At 38.8% G+C, this 23,780-nt stretch overlaps 1 protein-coding gene across 1 annotated transcript in view; it reads left to right on the top strand.

The window, feature by feature from the left end:
• The window catches only part of ZFHX4 (zinc finger homeobox 4), a 150,182-nt gene that overhangs the window by 120,991 nt on the left and 5,411 nt on the right, over positions 1-23,780 (top strand). Inside the window, exons 5-9 of the mRNA XM_057380498.1 lie at positions 3,040-3,156; positions 9,318-9,451; positions 9,607-9,807; positions 12,178-12,295; positions 13,121-18,511. Of these exons, the coding sequence (XP_057236481.1) occupies positions 3,040-3,156; positions 9,318-9,451; positions 9,607-9,807; positions 12,178-12,295; positions 13,121-18,511 (5,961 nt within the window). The remainder of the gene's footprint in view (positions 1-3,039; positions 3,157-9,317; positions 9,452-9,606; positions 9,808-12,177; positions 12,296-13,120; positions 18,512-23,780) is intronic.

Below are 23,780 nucleotides of genomic sequence, written 5' to 3' on the forward strand. Positions count from 1 at the left end.
GTCTTTGATAGCGCACGTAGTTACATATCCTCAAAATCTGTTCTGACAAACGGTCTTCAGGATTTTTTTTTTTTTTTTGCAATTTGCTAACTGCTTTTAAGTTAGAGCTGTTGTATTTCCATCCTGTCCCTTTGATATATGTCGTGACAGTGCGAGTCTCAGACAACCTTTCTGTAATTTTGAAGGAAAATAGGAGAAGTTGTATTATCATTTCTGTCTATGAAATTTACTTCTGAAGTGAATGCCATACATATTTTTTAAATGAATGCCAAATGTATTTTGTAGAAGGGAGTGCCATTGAAAGCCAAGGCAGGCAATTTATACCATGCATAATAATGATATTAATTTTTATGGTGTGTATAAGTTACATTTTGATTAGTTTTTTGCATGATTAAAAATTTGCAAAGCCTTTATGGCCCCCAGGAGCCTACCTGTAATAAACAGCTCTCACCTTCCAAACCATAAAACAGGTCTGCAGTACTTGAACATTACAGCTAATTGCCTTGCAACATCAAAGGGAGCACCACAAGACTGAGAAAAATCACAGAAGGGGGGGGTGGGGAGCGAGGGGCAGTTTCACCTCTAAAGGTTATGTGTTTGTGGCTTGGTGCAGCCCCGTAAAGTTATGGCCTCAGAACTGCTGTTTGCGATTAAGTTGATGGGGAAAGTCTATCCCGCAATCTCTCCCTGCTGCTGACACAGAGTCTTTGTTCACATTCAGATTTCTCAAACTGTTGCCAGGGTCAGGCTGAGGTCAGACACCACGATGATGTATAGGAGAACATGTCTGGGAATTTCTCTCACACTTAAAACACATACCAGAAAAACAGGAGAGCACCCTGCAAAAATTGTCTGATGAGACCCAGATGATACTGTAGCTTTTCTTTTAGTACCTTCATAATTTTCTTTCTCTTTGCCTGACACACACACAATGTTTTATTAATGTGTGCCACGATAGCCCTTACAATTTTATGTCCCCTCAAGATAAGGACACTCAGTAGCACTTTGACACTTCATTTTCCAGCCCAGGGGGATTGGGCCAGTAAATCTAGTAAAAGAAGCAACGCATCCATTCCCAAGGATGAGTTGAAAAGGGATTGCCATGGGCTCGGTGAGGCCACGGGGCCTGACACCGGCTCATGTCAGCGCTAACACAGCCCGAGCCATGCGTGATCACAGGCGCGCAGCATCCCGAGCCGCAATCCCGCCACCCCGACAACCGCGGCCGCGCTTCCCACTGCGCTGGGATCCCCACCGTGTGTGATGAGCTGCCCTCGTGGGAGGAGAGCGCTCACACAGCACGAGGGGCCTTTCCATTCGCATGGAAATTTCTTTTTTTTTTTTAATATGCAATTATTTTTAAAAGAAGGGACCGTCTTTCTCCCTGCATTGTTCCAGAAAGTGGACGCACWTGCTTAGTCCTTAACCTATTGTATTTCCATGTCGATGCGAAGCACATTGATCTGCGGTTGAGATTTTTTTGGGGGTAGGAGGGGGAGAAGGTTGGTTTCCAAAATTGCAGCTGTGTTTTGCTGTTCCGATTTACAAAAGGTTTTGCAGACAGAGAGTTGAGAATCGGATAGGTTTGCCACATCGATCTGAGGGTTGTTTGCCTAGGCATAGGGTTTCAGTGTATGGCTGGCAGTAAGGCAATAGGCAGCAATTTTTTTGTGCTCAGCTGCTACATATGACAGAGGATATTTCATTCGGCTGTCAGAATGTTATTAATAAAACATGGGGTGCGAAGAGGGCCACTATTTCCCCTTTCAATCACTATAGCATTTACAATGAAAATTTTATGCAGTGTGTAATTTTCAGTTAATGCTTGACACTTAAAATGTCGGTAGCTGCATTTTGTATGGTTCCTGAAGGGTTAATTGTATCATGTTCCCTGCATAAAAGCTCTGCTTATCAAAAGTGAATAGAAGAGTGTATGCAAATGTGTGTCTGTGACCTTTTGCCTTTCCAGGGTTAATTTATATGGTCATTAAAGATTTTATGAAATCAAGCGGCCTGGTGCTTCGAATCCCATTTTACCTTCACCTCCTAATTTATATAATTCCTACCTGAACTGGGAAATATGATTTTTATTTTGTGTGTGTGCGTGTGTGTGTATAGTGCTGCAATGAAAACAGCATGCTGTGCTGTGGGGAGTTGCAAGTCTGGTTATCTGGCATTACTCAGATTGCTAAAAATTCATTAAAATGTGACATCAGCACAGTGAGAGACAAATGATCACAGGATGAAAAGGAACAGTGGGCCTTTCACGGATTAGTGCTACACAGCCCCAGCATAGAAGCTAACTGCATAAACAGATTAATCCACCAGTAGCAGCATAGCTAAGATTTACCGAATAATTAAATGGGCTTGAGTTACTGTGAAGATTTCCATGTAATCTAGCTGGTGTGAACACGTAAGTGAGGTGTGGGTAATGCTGCTTCCTCAGAAGCCATACACCAAGTTGCATCATTTATCCTGAATGGCTCCCCCTGGAGACAAAATTTGAGACTTCTCCCGCAAAGCCAGAGGTTTATATTTAATACAGTACCTAATACCTAATACTTACTTACTGCAATTAGCGGGATACTGCTGCACTAATAGGATTTATATTTGAGTTCTCCCTTTTTTTTTTTTTTTGCTTTTTTTGGCTCCAAGATGCATTTTTACATGTGCTAGCTTTTGTTCCAGCCTGTGGGGGATGCGTGTGTGTATGTGTGTGTGTCCATGCATGTGCACGTATTTTAACACAAATCATTTCTAGCCAAAGAATATGAAATGACAGGCTTTAAATCTGTCACACTGGGGGAAAGCAGGTACTCTTGTAAAGACACAGTCAGATTTTRAAATATTGCAAATTATTTAGAATTAATATCCAACCTCTTTAAAGCGCTGTTCTTTCCCTTTTCTTCTCCCCCACCCTTCTTCCCCCTGTTTTGCCACCCTCTGTTAGTGCTGTTCTTATTMCAGGACATATTTTTTAACTGCTGTTAACTGGTCACTGAGTTCCTTTCCTGAGATCTTTTCTGTGTTTGTCCACAGAAGAACAAGGTGAAGACACAGAAGGGTCTGCTAAAAGTACATCAGTGGCTGTGGCTGATGATAAAGACTCAAGTGAGAGAGACAATAGTGAAGGCAAAAAATCTAGTAAAGACTCTGGTAAGATTCTAGAATTTTGTTTTCCCCCTTTTTTTAATTTATRAAATGCTCTTTCATTTTAGACTGTCTGGACATTCCCACTACTATTCATTGCATGTGCATTTTGCATGTGATTTCTATCAGTAGCCTCCCATTGACCTATTTTTAATCATAACCATCTGACAGGATAGATGCGGATAAGTTGAAGAATATTACAGGACGACCAGTGAGATTATTTTTTAATCAAATCAGTTTGTGTGCTTGTAATTTTTTAAGCGCCTTTCATTAATCTTAGCTGTACTTGTGATTCCTCTGATGGCATATTAATTTTTCATAAGCATAGGATTAGGTACCACTTGAATTTTTTCTTCAATCAGGTTTTGCCCCCCTTTTAACCCAAAGAATGTGGGTTTTTCTGTTATTATTTTTTTGCTCTTGCTCACAGATTAGTTACTCCCAAGAATCTGGCCTCTTCCTGGGCATTTATTTGAGGCATTTGCAAAAAAATACACAAAATCCAGTGAAAAAGTTTACAGATGATTCAGCCTAAGAAAGAGGAAATATCATTGAAAACGGATTATGGCTTGGGTAATTTTGATCTCCTGGAATAGACAAAGCCCAGTAATGAAAGCTACTGTCTTTGAAAACAAAACCTCTATGTCATGACATTTACTTGTGCACAAACAAACCCAGGGCCAGCATCTGGTGTAGATACCCAAGGCTTTTTCTGTGTTTGATTTGGCAAATATGTGACTTCACCCATGCTTTTTATGTATGAGATGGAAATCTATGGTCACAATGAATATTACATTGGCTACTTTTGCCGCACGCTATACCTAGTTACATTATGTTGGATTCACTGAAGCAGAAGAAGTGCTGAAACAGGTTGAAGCCTATTAGTTTCAGGTAGTCATATATCTTTTCCTGGTATGCTGATGACAGCAGCATACAAAGGAGGTTGTATTATCCATAAAGACATATAGTTGTAGAGAAAATATCATTTTACATCTGAGTTTCTTTACACCCAAATTCCCCCATACTGCAAATTGCTCTTTACATATTAAACATTTCTGAATTTATTTCCAAAAARCCCTATAGTTGGCCCTTTCTATGCCAAGTCAATTCAGAAGACTGACTTAAAGATTAAAGCTTCCTTTAAGTTTGCTTGTTGATGGTCTAAGGTCAGTACCCATCACAGTTTACAACCTCAACTGCTCTTCACTCACTTTATTTTTTGAGATCAAGAGACTGAGGGAAGGCTGATGATGACAAGGATGATGTTGAGCAAGAAGCTGTGTTGTGGTTTAGAATATATATTCCCCTCAGATGGCTCTGTGACTTGGTCAAAACCATCTTCAGGGCAATAAAGCCATGCTCCCAGGCTGACAGAGGTCCTCCTGTGCAGTCCCCTCAGGGGCTGGCCTGGACACTCCCCACGAGAGGGGTGACAGCCACTTGCAGCCTGCAGTTCTTACTGCATGCTTTGCCTAGGGGACAAGCGTGAACCACTTCAGGGAATTTATCAGCCCTCTCTTTTTCTTAGGCTTCTCCATGTATCATTGTTCAAGAAAGAATACTGTATTAAAGCTCCACCAAAAAAAAAAAAAAAAAAAAAAGGAATCCTGAAAAAAAAAATACTGAAGGGGAATTCTCAAAATTCCATCAGGATTAGCCACTCATAAGGGCCAAGTTTAATTAGGACAAACCTATATCCAGATGCCTACTGGGTGCACTACAAAAAACCAGCATAATTGTTCTGCATTCCCRTGCCAGCAATTACACAAATAACTTTGCAGTAAGATTTATATAAAAACAAGGGCTGAAATACATGATTGCCTTTGTGCTTTGCAGAAAATAGTTTGTACTGTAAAATCCTGAATCTTTCTGAAACTTTTATTTTCCTAATCTAAATTAATTCTGCATACATAACATTCCGACCATCATCTTAATTTTCACTCAGCTGACAAGTACTTCTAATGACTGCATAACTGCTTGTGTATAATTGAATGTTAATTTGGGCTTTCTCATGAATTGAGTGTTGCAAGTCTTGCCAAAGAAATCTCAGGAAAACCAATRAATTAATCACAATACTAACAAGTTAGACAGGAAAGTGGTGTGACCCTTCTTTAGCATAGAATCTATTAGACAAGAAAGGATTAACATGTATTTAGTAACAGTGTGTTTGTGTAAGCTGTTGTGCTGCATTGCTTACCTTATCTCAAGGAGTAGAGCTTTCAAAATGAGACTTGGCAATATGCAAGTTATATTTGTTGAATATTCATTCAGAATAGAAAAGCCTACTAATGCCTCATTTATATTGTCATTTAAATCTAGTGCCACTTTAGATTAATTATAATCCAAATTACAGCTCTATGCAGTGCAAGAATTAATATGGAATTTATCCAGATTAATACATTTGCATTGAAAATGTAATATGTCTCTGCCATGGCTAAGGGGAGCACTTTTTAATAAGGTAGTAAACATGAGGAAGGATGGAAATTAACCTTCATTATTGCAATGAAAATTATCCTTTCATTCTACTCTAATTAGAAAGAATACTCTACCAGTAATTATAATTTTAGAATTATTTTGAGTCTGAATAACATCATCTGATGTGTCAGAAGTCTTAAATTATGCAATCTTTATCAACTACAAAGATTCATAARTAAGAAAACAGTGGTTTTATCATGGCTTTTCAAGGATTTTTTTCTCGATAGCATATGTACTTTATTAACTTTCTCCATGTTAGCTGTGCAAACATTTTTATTTTTATTTTGGGGCTTCAAAATAGATGACGAAGGTGATGACATCTGAATTGCAGTGAATTGTGTCATTTTTATATTAGCAATCCTACACAAGTTAAATAATTCTGTTACTGACAGGCAATCATTGACTAGTCTATTTCATGGCACTTATTTGTAATTAAAGTTATTTTTTTAGTTAAATATATTGAAATTGCATTATTMATCTAAAATAAGCTGTGTATTTTATATTATAAAAAGAATTGCAGTTGTTTCACAATTGAAAAAATAAACACTACAAATAATGTGTCTCAAGAGTAAAAAGTGAGTATTTAAGGCATGAATAACCACTGGATTTAGTCTTTTGCTACAAGTGCTTGGTAAGAATGTCATGGCAGCAGAACACCTAGCTATGAAAACCATGCCACACAGCAAGCTCAAGACCATAACATGTTCTCTTCTCTCTCCCTCCTCCTTCGAAACCCTTTCTGTAAGACAGCTTTTCTACAAAAGCTCCTTRAAACAGCGAGTTCCACGTGGAAAGCAGAGCGCTGACATAGCGAGACGAGGGACTGTTGYAGTAGCTGGACCATTGCATAAAAAGCTGAACTCTGATTTTGGCATGTCCACTGTGGCACGGGGACTCTGGTCTCCACCACGTGCAGGGGCGTGTGAGTCCCCTATGCCAGAGGGCAAAATCAACAGCCCTTTTTCTTTTCTTTAAAGCTCACCTTAAGTCCCAGGCTCAGTTACACTACTATTGGCCAGATGTAACTTCAGTCATATAAGAAGTAACAGTGCTTGGGGTTGAATGAATCCAGAGCTAAACGACAACAAAAACAACAAAGCCTCTGTAAACTTTGACAGTTTATATAAATATCATAGCAAACATTGTAAAAAGCTGTGCTTTGTTATGCATTTATTGACCCCAGCACAGTGTTTTATAACTCTACGGTTTTATTATATTAACCGCAAAAGAAATTTAACCAAAAACCCCCCCTTGTTTTTATGGAAACAAGAACTATGTGTTTCATGATTATTATAGGCCCTTTGAAGTAATTAAGTTATTCCATCCTGTGGTGGAAGATGATGTGTAATATTAACCTTGTGTGTGCCCAGGCGCACACAGAGTGCACTTCAAGATAAATTTCACTAGCAGTTAAATATCACTGCCAAAGCACWGTTAGATGCATTTTCACAAGTAAATTTTGAAGGAGAATTTGTTTTGTAATTTCTGTAACAACTGGTTGAGAACAATCTGGTGTGATGAAGGGAAGAGAAGGCAGAATTGTTTCATTTTGTTTTTTTAAATTCAGCTTCCGGTATAACAGTGTCTGTTTACATCAGCTAAGATTCTGGCCTGTTTGTCTTTTAAAARGATATTTTAAAAGTGACATAAGGATAACAAGCAGTAGAGATGGTTTTGACAGCTGGAAATGAAAAGAGGTTAATAATTTGAATCTATCCTTCTAAAACCCAAGGAACARCCTTTCTCTCTTAATACAGTATGTCACTTTTTTACTTCCCATCATTCTCRCAGTTAAGATACTTAAATAATATGTAAATACAGATGGGCCAGGGAGTACTYTATTAATAGTCATAAAGCAAAGTGAGTAATAAAATGGTGCCTTATGTGTTTGCATCAGTTAGATTTTTCCTTTAAGCATGGGTAGTCCTCCGGGTTGTTGGCCCAGCAGTGACTGAGCAGYCTAAAAGAGGCCCCCAGGATCTGTTCCTGAGAGTTGAAAAATTCAGGGTGCTCCTAAAAGGGACTTTTCAGATGATAAAGCAATTATCACGAATTGATGGTTATAAATGGGAAAATAAGGCAAGAATAAGCTTTAATTTGAGCTAGAACATACAAAAATAACCRGCCTAAATTATACCAGAAGAAATAATTAACAACTTAGGAATGAAAATCAATGAGTGGGGGAATCATCATTAACGTATAAGTCACAAAATATGTTTTATGTTTCTTTTTTTAAGAAGTGCCCTTCAGAAAGTGTCTCTGTGTTTTCAACTGCTTAATATTTTACCAGAAGGATTTGTTATTTACCTTAAAAACTGTTGTCTTATTTTGTTTCTCTTTAATGTTGTCTTTGTAAGAKCAAATATTGCACAAAGGCTATATGAAAATAATAATCATAAAAAGTTCCTGATTTTTTGTTTTCTTTGTTCATGTTTACTTTGTTGCCAAAATGTCCATGACCTTATTTTTAAATTAATCCTAGGTTATTGTGCAATGAGGWGCAATTTGTTCATTTATATGAACCTTATGTGGATTGAAAAAAATCAAGATAAATCTTCATGCACAGCATACAATCAGATTACCCCTGGACTATATATTTACGTTGGGTCTGATAGCAATCAATGGTTTAGCTTCATTGCATTTCAAGATGTATTTGCACCCAGTGTCCAGTGATAGTGTCCTCACCCTGGAAATAATTTAGTTGCAAATTGACTGGAAGATGGTGAAAATTGAAAGTTAAAATTAGAAATACTCATAATAAACAGCAGAAAAAAGGTCAGATGATGCCGCACTATGATGAGATTGGAATGGTTGGTAAATGAGGTTTTGTGTTTGTCGTGAGATGTATGTGACATGCCTACCCAATGCTCTTGTAATATCCAGCCTAGCAGAAGAGATTATCTGGCAAATTGACGCTGGAAAGAATTTTCTGATGGACTGGGAAATTAGAATTGCACTCTTTTCTTTGATGTGTGCAAGACTGGGCCACATTACACAGCTAGCTGAGGCATAATATTAAATATAGTATTTAATACTTAATAGTACAACTATCTATAGAAAACAATTATATTCTGGTTTTGATCACAAATGCCAGACTATAAAAATTCACAGTGTAAACATCTAAAGCAATCCCAAAAGACTGATCTTTGTGTATAATTAATATTAAGTTAGCTCTGAAATCCTATTCTCCACAGTATTTCTTTCAAAGCCTCGCTATATTTAGCTTCAGAATTGTAACCAGGCAGGAGTTATCAAAACAGCACAATAATCATATTGCTCAGACAGTTTAGAAAAGAAAGAGGGTAATTAAACAGCAGCAAATTAATTATTTTGGAAAACAGGCTTTTTAAGCAAAAGCTGATTTGTTTTAATGTAATATACAAATTCATACTGAGCTGCTGAAGAAAGAACATTATTGATTAATCTTTAAAGGCAACCTAGGGTTATCTAAACAGTAGAGAAGAGTCCATTTTTAAATGTATTTATAGAGTAGCAAGGATAAAAGTGTATTTTCACCTTTGTGCTTACCAGAGTTGTTTCATTCAACTTCATTTTTTCTTAGAGTTTAAAAAACAAACAAACAAAAAAAGACCCTCAAAGACAATTCAGACCTTTGAAGTCAGAGCCTCTTTGTAAACCAGGATATTTTAAAGTTTAAAAACATGTTCTTAAAAATTGTGTTTTCAAAACAGGAATAGTGACACCAGAGAAGGAACCAAAAGTGAACACTGTGGTAGGGGCACAACAGCTGCTTCTGRCAAAAGAAGAGGATGGTGCAGCTAAAAAATCAAAGCCTCCAGAGGACAATAAATTTTGTCATGAGCAGGTAAAAGGAAATGTAACAATTTAATTGCATTCTAGAAGTCTTTTTCAAATAACTCAAGAATGAAAYAGAGATGATATGCTGTTAAAATAGCTATATCAGCAAGTTATAAAAAGCACACTGACTAATAGCCTGCATCTTAACTTGCTTTTTTTCAGTTCTATCAATGTCCTTATTGTAACTACAATGGTAGGGACCCAAATCGTATCCAGATGCATGTCCTGTCACAGCATTCAATGCAACCTGTTATCTGCTGCCCTCTCTGCCAAGATGTCCTCAGCAACAAAATGCATCTCCAGCTTCATTTGACCCATCTGCACAGTGTGTCCCCTGACTGTGTGGAGAAACTGCTCATGACAGTAAGTGCTCCAAATACTGATGCACATGCTACAAAAGCATTCTTGGGCCTTGTGGGCAATGTATTTGTTGTGATGTAGCCTTCARGTAGCCTGAGGAGGGGAGTGGGTCAGGACTCTTAGGTTCTCTTGTCAGCTCATCCAGTGACTGCTATCCCTTGGGAAAATGGCTGAAGGTGGATTTCTCAGATGCAAAAAGCCTGTAATTCCTCATTGACATTAACCTTGGAAAAGTCAAGCTAGTCCATGTTTCTAAGTGCATACCTGAAAATTTCGTCTAATAATATCCAGGTCTCTGAACTATTGTGACTTCTGTTTGTAAGCTAATAGGAACTCCCTGAAGAAGATAGTTCCCAAATGTAGAAAGATTTCTGTGTGTAGCTCAACTGTACATTATATTACATGAAATTCACTGTAAAATAGCAGTTCAAACATCCATTCAAAACAATGTCAGTAAAACCAGAATCMGGTCTAGCATGTATTTGTTACTACAGCGTAAGTTCAGTTAAAAACTGGACCTCCTAAGACACACTGACTCTGGTTGTCTTGCCTTCTTAGATGGAAATGTACTGGGAAATCTCAGTGATCCAACTCCTTAACTATTTATTTCTCCATCCATAGATGACTCCTTCATTTATATGGTTGTGGTTGTAGATCTAGCACCTCATTCCCAAGTTAAGTGGCAAAAATATTAGAAAGAATTGGGAGCTCTTGACTGAAGGTCTGGAGTTCCTTGTGCTTAGAGTTGATGAGCAAATACATATTTGGGAATCTTCTTTTTTCTTCCTTCTTTTCCTTCCTGTTCTACTAATTATAGCTCTGACAGGCCATGTGATTTTGGCCCGCTGCAAGGAAAATGCAGCAGAAATTTAACTTTCACAGACCCTTTTAGGAAACTGGGAAAATAAGGAAAATCTCCCCCTCCCTATTGAGCAGTATTAGCTTTCTTCTCAAGATTTTCATGATTTGCTCTATGCTGATAATAAAGCAACTTTGAAATATTTCCTCACCAGGTACCGGGGAGGTGTCACAATGTTTCTGAGAGGGGAAAAAACCCCAATGTTTCCCAGTTTAAGTAAAACTTAATCTGCATAATTGAAATTGTTGTAGTTGCTAACACTAATATTATCTGTCCATAACTGAACCCTCTGATAACAAGATAAATACTATTTATACCAAATTTTTCTTTTGTGGGATATTTCCAGTTCTTTACATAATTTTTTTAGAAGTCTTTCCCCCAAGTAAACTCAAAGTCATTAGTCCTATGACAGGATGCTATTAATGCCATGTTTAAATCATAAATATACTAAACCTGTGCTTTTCTAAATGTCTAAAATGTTTTCTCCAAGACGCAATTTGTGTGTGTGTGTATATATATATATATATATATATATATATATATATACACACATATATGTAATTCTTATGTATCCTAATGTTAGAGGAACAAAAGGTGTTTCTACCCATTCCTCATAATGAATGTAGCTTCCATTATTTATTTTCAACTGAGAAATCTCTTCTGAGGATAATCCTCTTACCTCTCTATGAAGGAAGTCCTGTCCCTCTGTAAGAAACGAGGAGAGCAGCCCAGTCTAAACTCACTTATCCAAAGTCCTTTCGACAGAATCTGGCTGTTCAGGAGCTTGAACTAAGTCTTGCTGATATGAATTTGTTTTAAAGATCAAAGCAAAATAAAAACATGAAATGTTTAGCAAATATTCTCGTCAACTTAGCTAAATTATGTACTACCAAACTAAGAGATCCTTCAAAGATTTCTSTCTATAATTTGAAAGCATAGCACAACAGGTGAAGCAGTCTGAAGAAGATACATAASCAATTGAAGTCAAGAAGGAGAAAAACCGAATTTTAAATGAAAATGAGTTGTTGTTTCTGAATTGGAATAGACATAATTTTCCTTCAGAGATCATGGAATGTCCAGCATTTGTGTACAAAAATACAGGTGAAGAAGAGTAGAAATACCCTTAGTCAAGGACTGACTGGTGACCATATCTCTACATAATTTCTGTCTTTGGAGGATATCCTAGAAGAAATCCCCCGATAAATCAAATGACCTTGGAAAGTCAGCAAAACCTTCTCTGTGGTGATATTGAGATCAGTGAAATATTGAGTGCATGCAGTTCTACAGCATCCCCTGACTGTGGATTATTTTGAGTTGATTCTCCACCAAGGGACACATGATGCTCTGGATTGTGGTCTGTCAGAAACCATTGTCAAGGACTGAATCAAGATCATGGTTTAATAGTGACACTCCTCTAGATATGGTGGAATTTTTGAATTATAATTTCATACTGTTGTATAGTATTAAATAGTGGGACTTTTTCTGTAATAATACCATCTTCTTGGTTTTCAAAGGTTCCTGTACCAGATGTCATGATGCCCAATAGTATGCTATTGCCAGCAGCTGCTTCAGAGAAATCTGAACGTGACACACCTGCAACCATTACAGCTGAGGGATCTGGGAAATATCCAGGTATGCAAGAAAAAGCCCAGACATGTAAAATCTAGGAATGGGCTATTTAGAAAYAAACTACTTGTTTCTTAGTAAAGGGGATCTTTTTCTGGCTTGCTTATAGCCACAGAGATAAAAAGGTAAATGTAACAAGGGCTCTGAATTTGGTTGAGCTACTAGAATGCATATGTATGCCAGACTGTTTGCTTTTGGTGGAGGTAAAAACAAACAGCAGTGCCCAGCCACTTTGAAGGCAAGATCCTCTTTGTTTAACCAGCAAATAAGAACCAGTCCTCTTTGTTTAACCAGCAAATAAGAACTTTCACCATCAATGGGGAATGTTAGGTAAGTGATTTTGTCTTCATTTCCAATAGTAGGCTTCTGATCCTGGACATTTACTGTATTATGTACTGGGAAACTTTGCTGTTTATCAYAGCATGCTCATCCCTCTCTTCTCAGACCACTGTCCTCTTCCTTTCTTATCATCGGGCTACCCAGTCCCAATTTCTACTCTGTCCCTCTTTCCTATTGATTTCCTTTTCTTGTTTGGTGCTCCCATTTTACCAATAAATTCCTACCTTCTGGCAAATAAAAGCCCTACACCACTACTCAGCCAGATGCCACTGCCAATCTGATCATTGTATATGGGTTTTATTCCTTCTTTTAACCTCCTGTTTGTCCTGCCTTCTTTATTTTATGGGACAAGGACAGGTTGTTTCATTTTGCTAAGCTGACACATGGCATACCAGGTACTTTTCTTGATTTCTGATGAAAAAATAAATTAAAATGAATACTATGTGCTTTCTCTTCTACTTGTATAAAAGACACTTCACTTTCTTTTACTAGGTGAAAGTCCTGTGGAGGAGAAGAGTACCCCTGGGGTCGATGAATCAAAACCTGGGATGGAAATTAAGASTGAGGAACAGAAGCCACCTAAGGAACCTACTGAAACACCAGACTGGAATAAGAGCAGCAGTAAAGATACAAAGACCACTGACTCGGTGACAGAGCAGCTGAATGAACAGCAGAAGAAGCAGCAGCTGTCTGTTTCTGACCGCCATGTCTATAAGTACCGCTGTAACCATTGTAGCTTGGCTTTTAAGACTATGCAGAAGCTTCAGATACATTCCCAGTACCACGCTATTCGGGCGGCTACCATGTGTAGCCTTTGCCAACGTAGCTTCCGTACATTCCAGGCTTTAAAAAAACACTTGGAAGCAGGCCACCCTGAACTCAATGAAGCTGAACTTCAGCAGCTGTGTGCATCTTTACCGGTCAATGGTGAACTCTGGGCGGAAAGTGAAAGTATGGCACAAGATGATCATGCACTAGAACAGGAAATAGAAAGAGATTATGAGATGGACCAGGAAGGCAAAGCAAGTCCTGTAGGAAGTGATAGTAGCTCTATTCCAGATGATATGGGCTCGGAACCAAAGCGGACCTTACCTTTTAGAAAAGGGCCAAATTTTACTATGGAAAAATTTCTAGATCCATCTCGCCCGTATAAGTGTACAGTGTGTAAAGAGTCTTTCACCCAAAAGAACATTCTCTTGGTCCACTATAACTCAGTGTCCCATCTGCATAAACTCAAAAAGGTTTTGCAGGAAGCATCAAGTCCTGTCCCTCAAGAAACCAACAGTAGCACTGACAACAAACCCTACAAGTGCAGCATTTGTAATGTTGCGTATAGCCAAAGTTCTACATTGGAAATCCATATGAGATCTGTGCTTCATCAGACAAAGGCAAGGGCTGCAAAACTAGAACCAAGTGGTAATATAAATAGTGGAAATAGTGTAGCAGGGAATGTTAATAGCCCCAGCCAAGGAATGCTAGAATCTATGAGCTTACCAGCAGTTAACAGCAAAGAAACACATTTAGATGCCAAAGAATTAAATAAAAAGCAAGCTTCTGAATTAATTTCTGCTCAGCCTACACATCACCCACCCCAGTCACCAGCACAACTTCAAATGCAACTACAGCATGAACTGCAACAACAAGCTGCGTTCTTTCAACCGCAGTTTCTAAATCCAGCTTTTTTGCCTCACTTTCCAATGACACCAGAAGCACTGCTCCAATTTCAACAGCCTCAGTTCCTTTTYCCATTCTATATACCTGGGACAGAATTTAGCTTAAGCCCAGATCTGGGTTTGCCTGGTTCTGCCACCTTTGGTATGCCTGGAATGGCTGGTATGACAGGATCACTGCTCGAAGATTTGAAGCAGCAGATACAAACTCAGCACCACGTTGGCCAAACCCAGCTACAGATACTGCAGCAACAGGCACAGCAGTATCAGTCCACCCAACCCCAGCTTCAGTCCCAAAAGCAGCAGCAGCAAAGTAGTAAGCTGATGAAAGCAGAGCAAAATACCTTAGTAAGTACAGACTGCCAGCTGATAAAGGATATGCCATCCTATAAGGAGTCAGAAGAAGGTTCTGAAAAACAYGAGAAGCCAAAGCAAGAATTTTCTGAGACTGAAGGACTAAAAGAAAACAAAGATATGAAGAAACCAAAGTCCTCAGAACCAGCCATCCCACCACCCAGAATAGCTTCTGGAGCAAGGGGGAATGCAGCCAAGGCTTTGTTGGAGAACTTTGGGTTTGAGTTAGTTATCCAATACAATGAGAACAGACAAAAAGTGCAGAAAAAAGGCAAAACTGGGGATGGTGAAAACACAGACAAACTGGAGTGTGGAACCTGCAGTAAGCTTTTTTCCAACATTCTTATTCTGAAGAGTCATCAAGAACATGTGCATGGACATTTTTTTCCATATGGAGCGTTAGAAAAATTTGCCCGACAGTACAGGGAGGCTTATGACAAACTTTATCCAATTTCTCCATCTTCTCCAGAAACACCACCGCCTCCGCCACCACCTCCTCCACCACCTCCTCCTCCTCCTCCTCCAACTCCTTCTCAGCCTTCTTCAGCTGGAGCTGGAAAAATTCAAAATRCAACTCCCACACCTTTGCAAGCTCCACCACCTACACCTCCACCACCGCCTCCTCCACCACCACCTCCTCCTCCTCCACCACCACCATCAGCGCCTCCTCAAGTCCAGCTTCCCGTTTCACTTGATCTCCCACTTTTCCCTCCAATTATGATGCAGCCAGTGCAACACCCCGCACTGCCTCCTCAGCTCACCCTCCAGCTGCCGCCAATGGATACTTTATCTGCCGATCTTACCCAGCTTTGTCAGCAGCAGCTGGGATTAGATCCCAACTTCCTGCGGCACTCTCAGTTCAAGCGTCCACGTACAAGAATCACAGACGACCAGTTAAAAATCTTGCGGGCTTATTTTGATATTAACAATTCTCCAAGTGAAGAGCAGATCCAAGAAATGGCTGAGAAATCTGGTCTTTCACAGAAGGTTATCAAGCACTGGTTTCGAAATACGCTCTTTAAAGAACGACAGAGAAATAAAGATTCTCCCTATAACTTCAGCAACCCTCCTATAACAGTGTTGGAAGATATCAGAATAGATTCTCAACCTTCAGCTGTAGAACCCTACAAGTCTGATGCGTCTTTCAGCAAGAGGTCATCCAGGACTCGGTTTACTGACTACCAGCTTCGTGTCCTCCAAGACTTCTTTGACACCAATGCTTATCCAAAGGATGATGAAATTGAACAGCTTTCAACTGTACTTAACCTACCTACTCGAGTTATTGTTGTGTGGTTCCAAAACGCACGACAGAAAGCTCGCAAAAGTTATGAGAATCAAGCTGAAACTAAGGACAATGAGAAAAGGGAACTGACAAATGAGCGTTACATCCGAACCAGTAACATGCAGTATCAGTGCAAAAAGTGCAGTGTGGTTTTCCCTAGGATYTTTGATTTGATTACACACCAAAAAAAGCAGTGTTATAAAGATGAGGATGATGATGCTCAAGATGAAAGCCAAACTGAAGACTCTATGGATGCCTCTGATCAAACAGTGTATAAAAACTGTTCGGTTTCTGGCCAAAATGACTCGTCGAAAAGCCTGACAGTSACTGCAGCAAGCTCTGGCTCTGGTTCTAGTACTCCTTTGATTCCATCACCYAAACCAGAACCTGAGAAGGCTTCTCCTAAACCAGAATCCACAGAAAAACCAAAACAAAATGAAACCACCTCTAAGCAAACAGATGCAACTTCCCAAAGCAGCAAACCAGTGCAGTCTACTCCAGTAACATCTTCTGACCCTCAGCCCTCAGCTTCTCAACCTCCACAACAAAAGCAATCCCAGATTGTAGGGAGACCTCCTTCTGCATCACAAAACACACCTGTTCCTTCCAGTCCTTTGCCAATTTCAATGACTTCTCTACAGAACAGTCTACCTCCTCAGTTATTACAGTATCAGTGCGATCAGTGTACAGTTGCCTTTCCAACTCTAGAACTTTGGCAAGAGCACCAGCACATGCATTTYCTCGCAGCCCAAAACCAATTTCTTCACTCACAGTTTTTAGAAAGACCAATGGATATGCCCTACATGATATTTGACCCAAATAATCCTTTGATGACTGGACAGTTACTAAACAGTTCTCTTGCTCAGATGCCACCACAAACTGGCTCATCACATACAGCACACCCTGCTACRGTTTCTGGTTCCCTGAAACGAAAACTAGATGAAAAAGAAGACAATAATTGCAGTGAGAAGGAAGGAGGAAACAGTGGAGAAGATCAACATCGTGATAAGCGTTTAAGAACTACAATTACTCCAGAGCAGCTGGAAATACTCTACGAAAAGTACCTGTTAGATTCCAATCCCACGAGAAAGATGCTAGATCATATTGCACGTGAAGTGGGACTGAAAAAGAGAGTCGTACAAGTCTGGTTTCAGAACACAAGAGCCCGAGAAAGAAAGGGACAATTCCGTGCAGTTGGTCCAGCCCAGTCCCATAAAAGATGTCCTTTTTGTCGAGCTCTGTTTAAAGCAAAATCAGCTTTAGAAAGTCACATCCGCTCTCGACATTGGAATGAAGGAAAACAGGCCGGTTATAGTTTGCCTCCGAGTCCTTTGATATCAAATGAAGATGGAGGAGAAAGCCCACAAAAGTACATATTTTTTGATTACCCATCACTGTCATTAGCAAAAACTGAACTATCAAGTGAAAATGAATTAGCCTCCACTGTATCAACCCCTGTTAGCAAAACTGCAGAAATGTCACCGAAGAACCTTTTAAGTCCTTCTTCTTTTAAAGCAGAGTCCAGTGAGGATATAGAAAATTTGAATGCCCCTCCTGCTGACTCTGGATATGATCAAAACAAGACTGACTTTGATGAGACTTCGTCAATTAATACGGCAATTAGTGATGCCACGACAGGGGATGAAGGGAACAATGAAATGGAAAGCACAACTGGCAGTTCAGGGGATGCAAAACCTGCATCACCCCCCAAAGAACCAAAACCRCTTGCTAATGACACCCTACCAAAAGCAGCAACTACACCTACAAGTGAGAATACTGATGATAAATTTCTCTTTTCCCTAACAAGCCCTTCAATACACTTCAGTGAAAAAGATGGCGAYCATGACCAAAGTTACTACATTACTGATGACCCTGATGATAATGCTGATCGCAGTGAAACTTCTAGCATAGCTGATCCAAGTTCACCTAACCCGTTTGGAGCTAGCAATCCCTTTAAATCCAAAAACAGCGATCGGCCAGGCCACAAACGTTTCCGAACACAAATGAGTAACCTTCAGCTTAAAGTTCTCAAGGCTTGCTTTAGTGACTACCGGACTCCAACAATGCAGGAATGTGAAATGCTAGGGAATGAGATTGGTCTGCCCAAACGTGTGGTTCAGGTCTGGTTTCAGAATGCCCGGGCTAAAGAAAAGAAATTCAAAATTAACATAGGGAAGCCATTCATGATAAATCAGACTGGACCTGATGGGACAAAGCCAGAATGTTCTCTGTGTGGYGTGAAATATTCTGCACGTTTGTCCATAAGAGATCATATCTTTTCGAAACAACATATTACAAAAGTGAGAGAAACTGTGGGAAGTCAGCTGGACCGGGAGAAAGATTATTTAGCTCCTACAACAGTTAGACAGCTGATGGCACAGCAAGAATTGGATCGCATAAAGAAGGCTACTGATGTGCTAGGATTAACAGTACAGCAGCCAGGCATGATGGACAGCACTTCTCTTCATGGTATCAGTTTGCCAGCAGCTTATCCAGGACTCCCTGGCCTTCCTCCTGTTCTTCTGCCTGGAATGAATGGTCCATCCTCCTTACCTGGATTTCCACAAAGTTCAAACAGTAAGTCTATAAGGGGATGATTTTCTCACTTTGTTAGTCTGATCACCTYGCAGTCACCATCCCCTTCTAAGACACAGCATATTATGCATTTATACCATGCATGTTTGACTGGTGTGAGTAGCTGAAAAGTACTCCTGTGAGGTATACTTGGTGCATTTCTCCACTGCTGCTGTAGTCTGGATCATATCTCTGACTTCTCAAAAAAAAAAAAAAAGGTAGAATGCCTTGGAGTAATCCAGTGGTTCATTAAAATTAGTTTCATATTTGCATTATTATCTCTGGCAGGAAACAAAAAAAAAAAAAAAAAAGAAAAGAAATGTTTTTAGCCCACGCTAGGTTTTTCTAACAAAATCAATAGGAATATATCATTGTTATGTTTATTTGTTTGCTTTGAATGATACTCCTTTAGTCAAAACTTGGCTTAGAATTTATATGTACATTTTTGTATCCAAATGTTTAATGTAATATCTGATGAAGTACAAAATAAGATTCTCACATTATCAGTGCATCTGGCAATTGGTTCACCCCTTAGACCAGTCCAACCTATTGTTTAACCCGAAATAAATATTTAATATAAAATGCTGCCCAAGACCCTTTATTATAGTTCTGAGAAATTGCCTGTTAAAATAAAAAGGGGCTTGTTGAAGGTGATTTGTAAAGGCAGTTGAAATTTTAATCCAAATTATGAAGTCATTGCAGATACATACCACTTCATTTGGGCTTGCACTTTTAACTGATCATGTCACTTGTTTTACTGACAGTTTTGTCTCTCATTTGACTCTGGGTTTCGCTCACATTGGAAAGTACTTCCTCTTGCAATAAGTTTCYGGGAGCAAGAATTTTTTAGTCCTTGAAGAATAAACCTAATTTATTTCTTGAACCAGGCTCCAGTTTTGTGGTCTACATTCATTGTGACTGCAGCCTTGCAGGTTGAAGCTCTTCCATTCATCTTCTAAYTTTGTATATTCATATCAAATATGTGCACAGAAGAGTTAGGAAGCTGATTAAGACCCCTCACCTCATTTTATAAAGTAATCCCACCTGCTGTTGATCTCTAAACTTTGCTTTAGAAAGCAACACACATTGGCAAGTAAAATAGAGGCTTAATGACCGGTGTTATTAGACATACTAAGACTGTAGCAGGTCTTAGTATGTCTACTAAGGTCTACTTTGATTGATGATGATCATGTTATTGTTTCCCTAAGTGGTGGTCAAAGCATCTTGTTTTTCTCTTCATTGGATCAGAGAGGCTTTCCTTCCACAATGGAGTCTCTGGCTGAGTGCCCTCTGGCTTTTGTCAAACAGTTATTGGCACAGAGATTGCATATAAAGGAAATATAAAGTTGCTGTATTTCCTTCTTAATGGCATGCAGTGTCCTGCTCCTAAAATGGTTGGTTGCTGATCATTAAAATTATAGACATGGTTTCTCTATATAAGTTTGCTAAATATCTTTGGCTAGGTTGACCTTCAGGTAAAAAGGGCTTCAGAAAACTCAGGCTTTGTCTAAACTGCTAAAAGAAATTTTACTTGGGAATATATTCTTTTAGTWCAATAGCAGGAAGTTCCAAAGTTTCTGGGGAATGGTGGTGGACCCATGTTAGCCTCTCAGCTGTGCTCAGGAGATATTTAGGAGGAGGCTAGTTGGGCCAGGCCAAAACAGTGTCAGTGACCATTCTTACTGTTTTACTTTACAGAAAGTTTACTCTCAGTTTCTGGGAAATGTTCTCTCATACCCTTTAACTCGCTAATATCAATGCAGCCTCAAAGTCTGTAAATTGTCCTGTTAATAATACAAAAGGCRTTATTACAGGCCAACTGTTCCGTAACAATTCCATATTCAGATTTTCTAATTTCCACCAAATATCTCTTCTTTGATATTGTGCACAGTACGCTGCCAATTGAGATGGATTTTCACCCTCTTTCATCTTGCATTTTCTTAAGGTTAATTAGCCCATTGTGGGCAAAGCCCTCTGTGTAAACCAGCTACTAGAATCTTGTTGTTAACTTCCTCTTCTGCCATATGCTAAACAGCCCCTACAGCCCCCTTTTGTTGCCTGGAAAATACTTGCATACATAAATCCCCATTCCCTAATGATACATAATAGAGCAGTGATAGTGAGTGGAAAAAAAAAAAAAAAAAAAAAAAAAAAAAAGAGATTCTTTTAATCATTCATCATAGAAAAACAGTAATGTACTTAGATGTGCTCCAGTATGTGCTCAACTCTAGTATTKTCTGCACCTAATTAACCCATTTCTATTTTCTTTTCTACCCTGCTCTGTCTGATAGCTCACATTCATATTTGATGCTAAGAAGTATCTTTTTGGAAGCAGGCTTCCAAGCAAGCTTTTCCTTGGCTACAGCTCTTCTAGCAGCGTGTGTATTCTCAGCCAGCAGGACAAGTACTCTGCCTCGTTCTTGGCATGAAGGATTGGCTGAAGCTCCCTGACCACTCACTGTCTTACAGTTTAAGTCTACTTCTTGTGGATTCCTCTGCAAGTGTGTCATTTCTTCTCTCTAGGACCCAAACCCAAAAATGCACTTCAGAAGAAGCCTCACTGGGATCCCTTATATTGAAATATTTGTTTTCACTGGTGCTTACAGGATTGGTAACTGTTTCTCCTGTAGCAAAGCCCATCCATTCTGTCTTACATGTTTGTTTGAGGGACAATGTTAATGTCACCAAGATCTTCAATTTGAAAGAATGTGTTTACTAAGACAGGGAACTATTGAAACCTAATTGTAAACATCATACTTAAAATTCTCTTCTATGATTCACTTTCCTCATACTAGACAGAGAAATAACCCTGATTAGTTTCACTGGTTAATACCAGTTTATAAGGGATTTCACTTTCATGTTCGTGCATCCAGTATTTTTTATGGATTTCCAAAACACAAAAAGCCCAGCTAAATTTTGCAAAATACAATGCTTTTCTAAATGCAGTATTTGCTTTTAYGAAAGGTTTGAAATGGAACACTTGAAAATAATGCTAATTCATAAAAGATGGAATGATTCAAGCTACAGTTCATTTTTTCTTCTCTATATAGTGCTTAAACTGCGTTGTTATTTGTGAATATTATTAGATTTTTGCAGAATAAGGTAGCTTCATTTCTGAATAAAAAGGATACATTGACTTTAAATTCAGTTATTTTGTTCTAAAACAAGTGGATTTTAATGTCAGAAGTATTGTGTAGTCTGAGATTATATATCACAATCCTCTCACCTGTGGGATACATTTTTCTAGATAATGTAATTATATAATTTTATGGGCATCAAATGCTGAGCAAGGCCTGAAAATTACTGCAGTGTTTGCTCAGCATAATTCCTAATAAGTAGTCATTTGGTGGAATTCTAATTCATACAAAATTTTAGTTTCAGCTCATCTTTGTTCTTCAAGATCCTTCTTATTTTCTAGSTGACTGTAGATAGAAGAGTTCACCTGCTGTTTTCAGCTGTTCTTAAAATTCACRTCCTCTTTCTTTCTTAGCTTTGTGTTTTTGCCTATGATCCCTTGCAAAAAGCTAGTGCTTCATCTTGCTTCTGGCTATTAATACTGGTTCTATGAACCTTTTAATGTCATCATCATTACCATGGGTTCTTTGCACATCACTTAAGCCTGGGCGGCCTTGAAGATTCACAGCAGCTTTTTCCAAGAATGCACACATCACTGGGTAATATGTACTTAGTGGGTTTTGAAATCTTATCAAGAGAGAAATTTGATTCAGCAGCAATGACTTTCATTATTATTAGTGCATTAAACTCTGTTCTCTGTTTGCTTTTGGCCCATTGGTAGGAGTCTCATTTTTTGTATTTTTAGCCCTCCAATTCTTTCAAGTGATGGAGAAGTCTCTCCTTTTTTGATAGTCACTTAAAAGAGTTAGTAGGATTAGAATGTTTGTTCATGATTAGTGAATTTTCTACTCTATATCTCTCATGTCTGTAAATGGACCATTAGTTTCCTCAGGTTTCTTTCATTTAGCTCTGAAAGCCCTCGGTTCCACATTTAACTTCTAATACRTCTGGATCTTTAACTGAATTCTGTGTATTTCAACTAAATTAAAAAAAATATCTGGAAAATGGAATAGATCTTGCCTGTTCTGGGCATCATCAGTGTGATTAGACTGAAGACAGCAAGATGTACAAGGGTTGAAGAGGTTAAGAGTAAAATGAAATCGGAAAAATCCTGAGCCGAGATAACCATGACAAAGCTGGGGCAACAGTCCACACTAACTGCATCATTCGTGTGTTTTCCATCTACTCTATTTATCTTTTTGTATATTTTCAGCAGGCTCCACACACAACTGCCTGTTACTTCCTGTTAGAAGCGCAGGGGCAAGTAATAGCATCTTCAATGTTATTGTGCAGTAACTCTGGCAATTACCCACTTTTTAATTATAGCTGTTGTGACTTGTTTCACTGTACTGTCTAATTCGTGCTCACAATGCATTTTAACTCCTTAGTGTTCCCCTACCATTAAATGGGAGTAATGACAYAGTGACAAACATTAAATGGCCTCTTCGTTAAATCTGATAATTATTCCCTTTGAATCCTAATTGCTTTATTCTTAAGTAATGCTAAGCACCTGGATATTGATCATTTAAACGTTATTCTTGTCCACTCCATTAGTGCTTCCTTGTGGCTAATACCTACCTAGCCTCCATTACAGAGCCTGCATTTATTGTTCTCTTATCCGTGCACTGGTAGAGCGTTCCTGACATAACTTCACTTTTACAGCTCCATGTGCTCTCTTTGTGTGCTCTCTTCTCTAGCAAACTGACTTGCCTGAAAAAACAACAATGGGTGTAATGTACAGCCTCTTACAGCCAGTCGCCTTTTCTACCCTGTGCTATCATTTAATTTTCTGACCAACTATACATCTCACAGAAGTTGCTTTTTTAATAGACTCTTACCAGCCACTGCACTATATCTGGTACTTGAAAAAGAGAARAGATTTCTTCCATTAAGTTATGAGGCATACTTCTTGTGTGTGTGCACCCTCCAGACAGAGCCAGTCCGTCCTTAGGTTTCTTTCTCTAATGAGGTGGAGGACRTCATGCCTGCATGCTTCAAGTAAACCAAGAACAGCAGCGTTCCTGTGTTAAAGTACTTTAGTGCTATTACACTTATTTCCCAGCAAAGACTGCATTGACCTGATTGTTGTGGTAAAGAAAAGCTCGACTCTCAAAAATGAAAATGTAAGCTGTGTGGTGTCCCAGTAATGAATAGCATTGACCTGATTGCTGTTAGTTTTTTTGAATGGTCATTTCCT

Source organism: Malurus melanocephalus, unplaced genomic scaffold (genome assembly GCF_030028575.1).
Source record: "Malurus melanocephalus ecotype Western Australia unplaced genomic scaffold, MMel_1.1 scaffold_455, whole genome shotgun sequence".
Lineage (NCBI taxonomy): Eukaryota > Metazoa > Chordata > Aves > Passeriformes > Maluridae > Malurus > Malurus melanocephalus.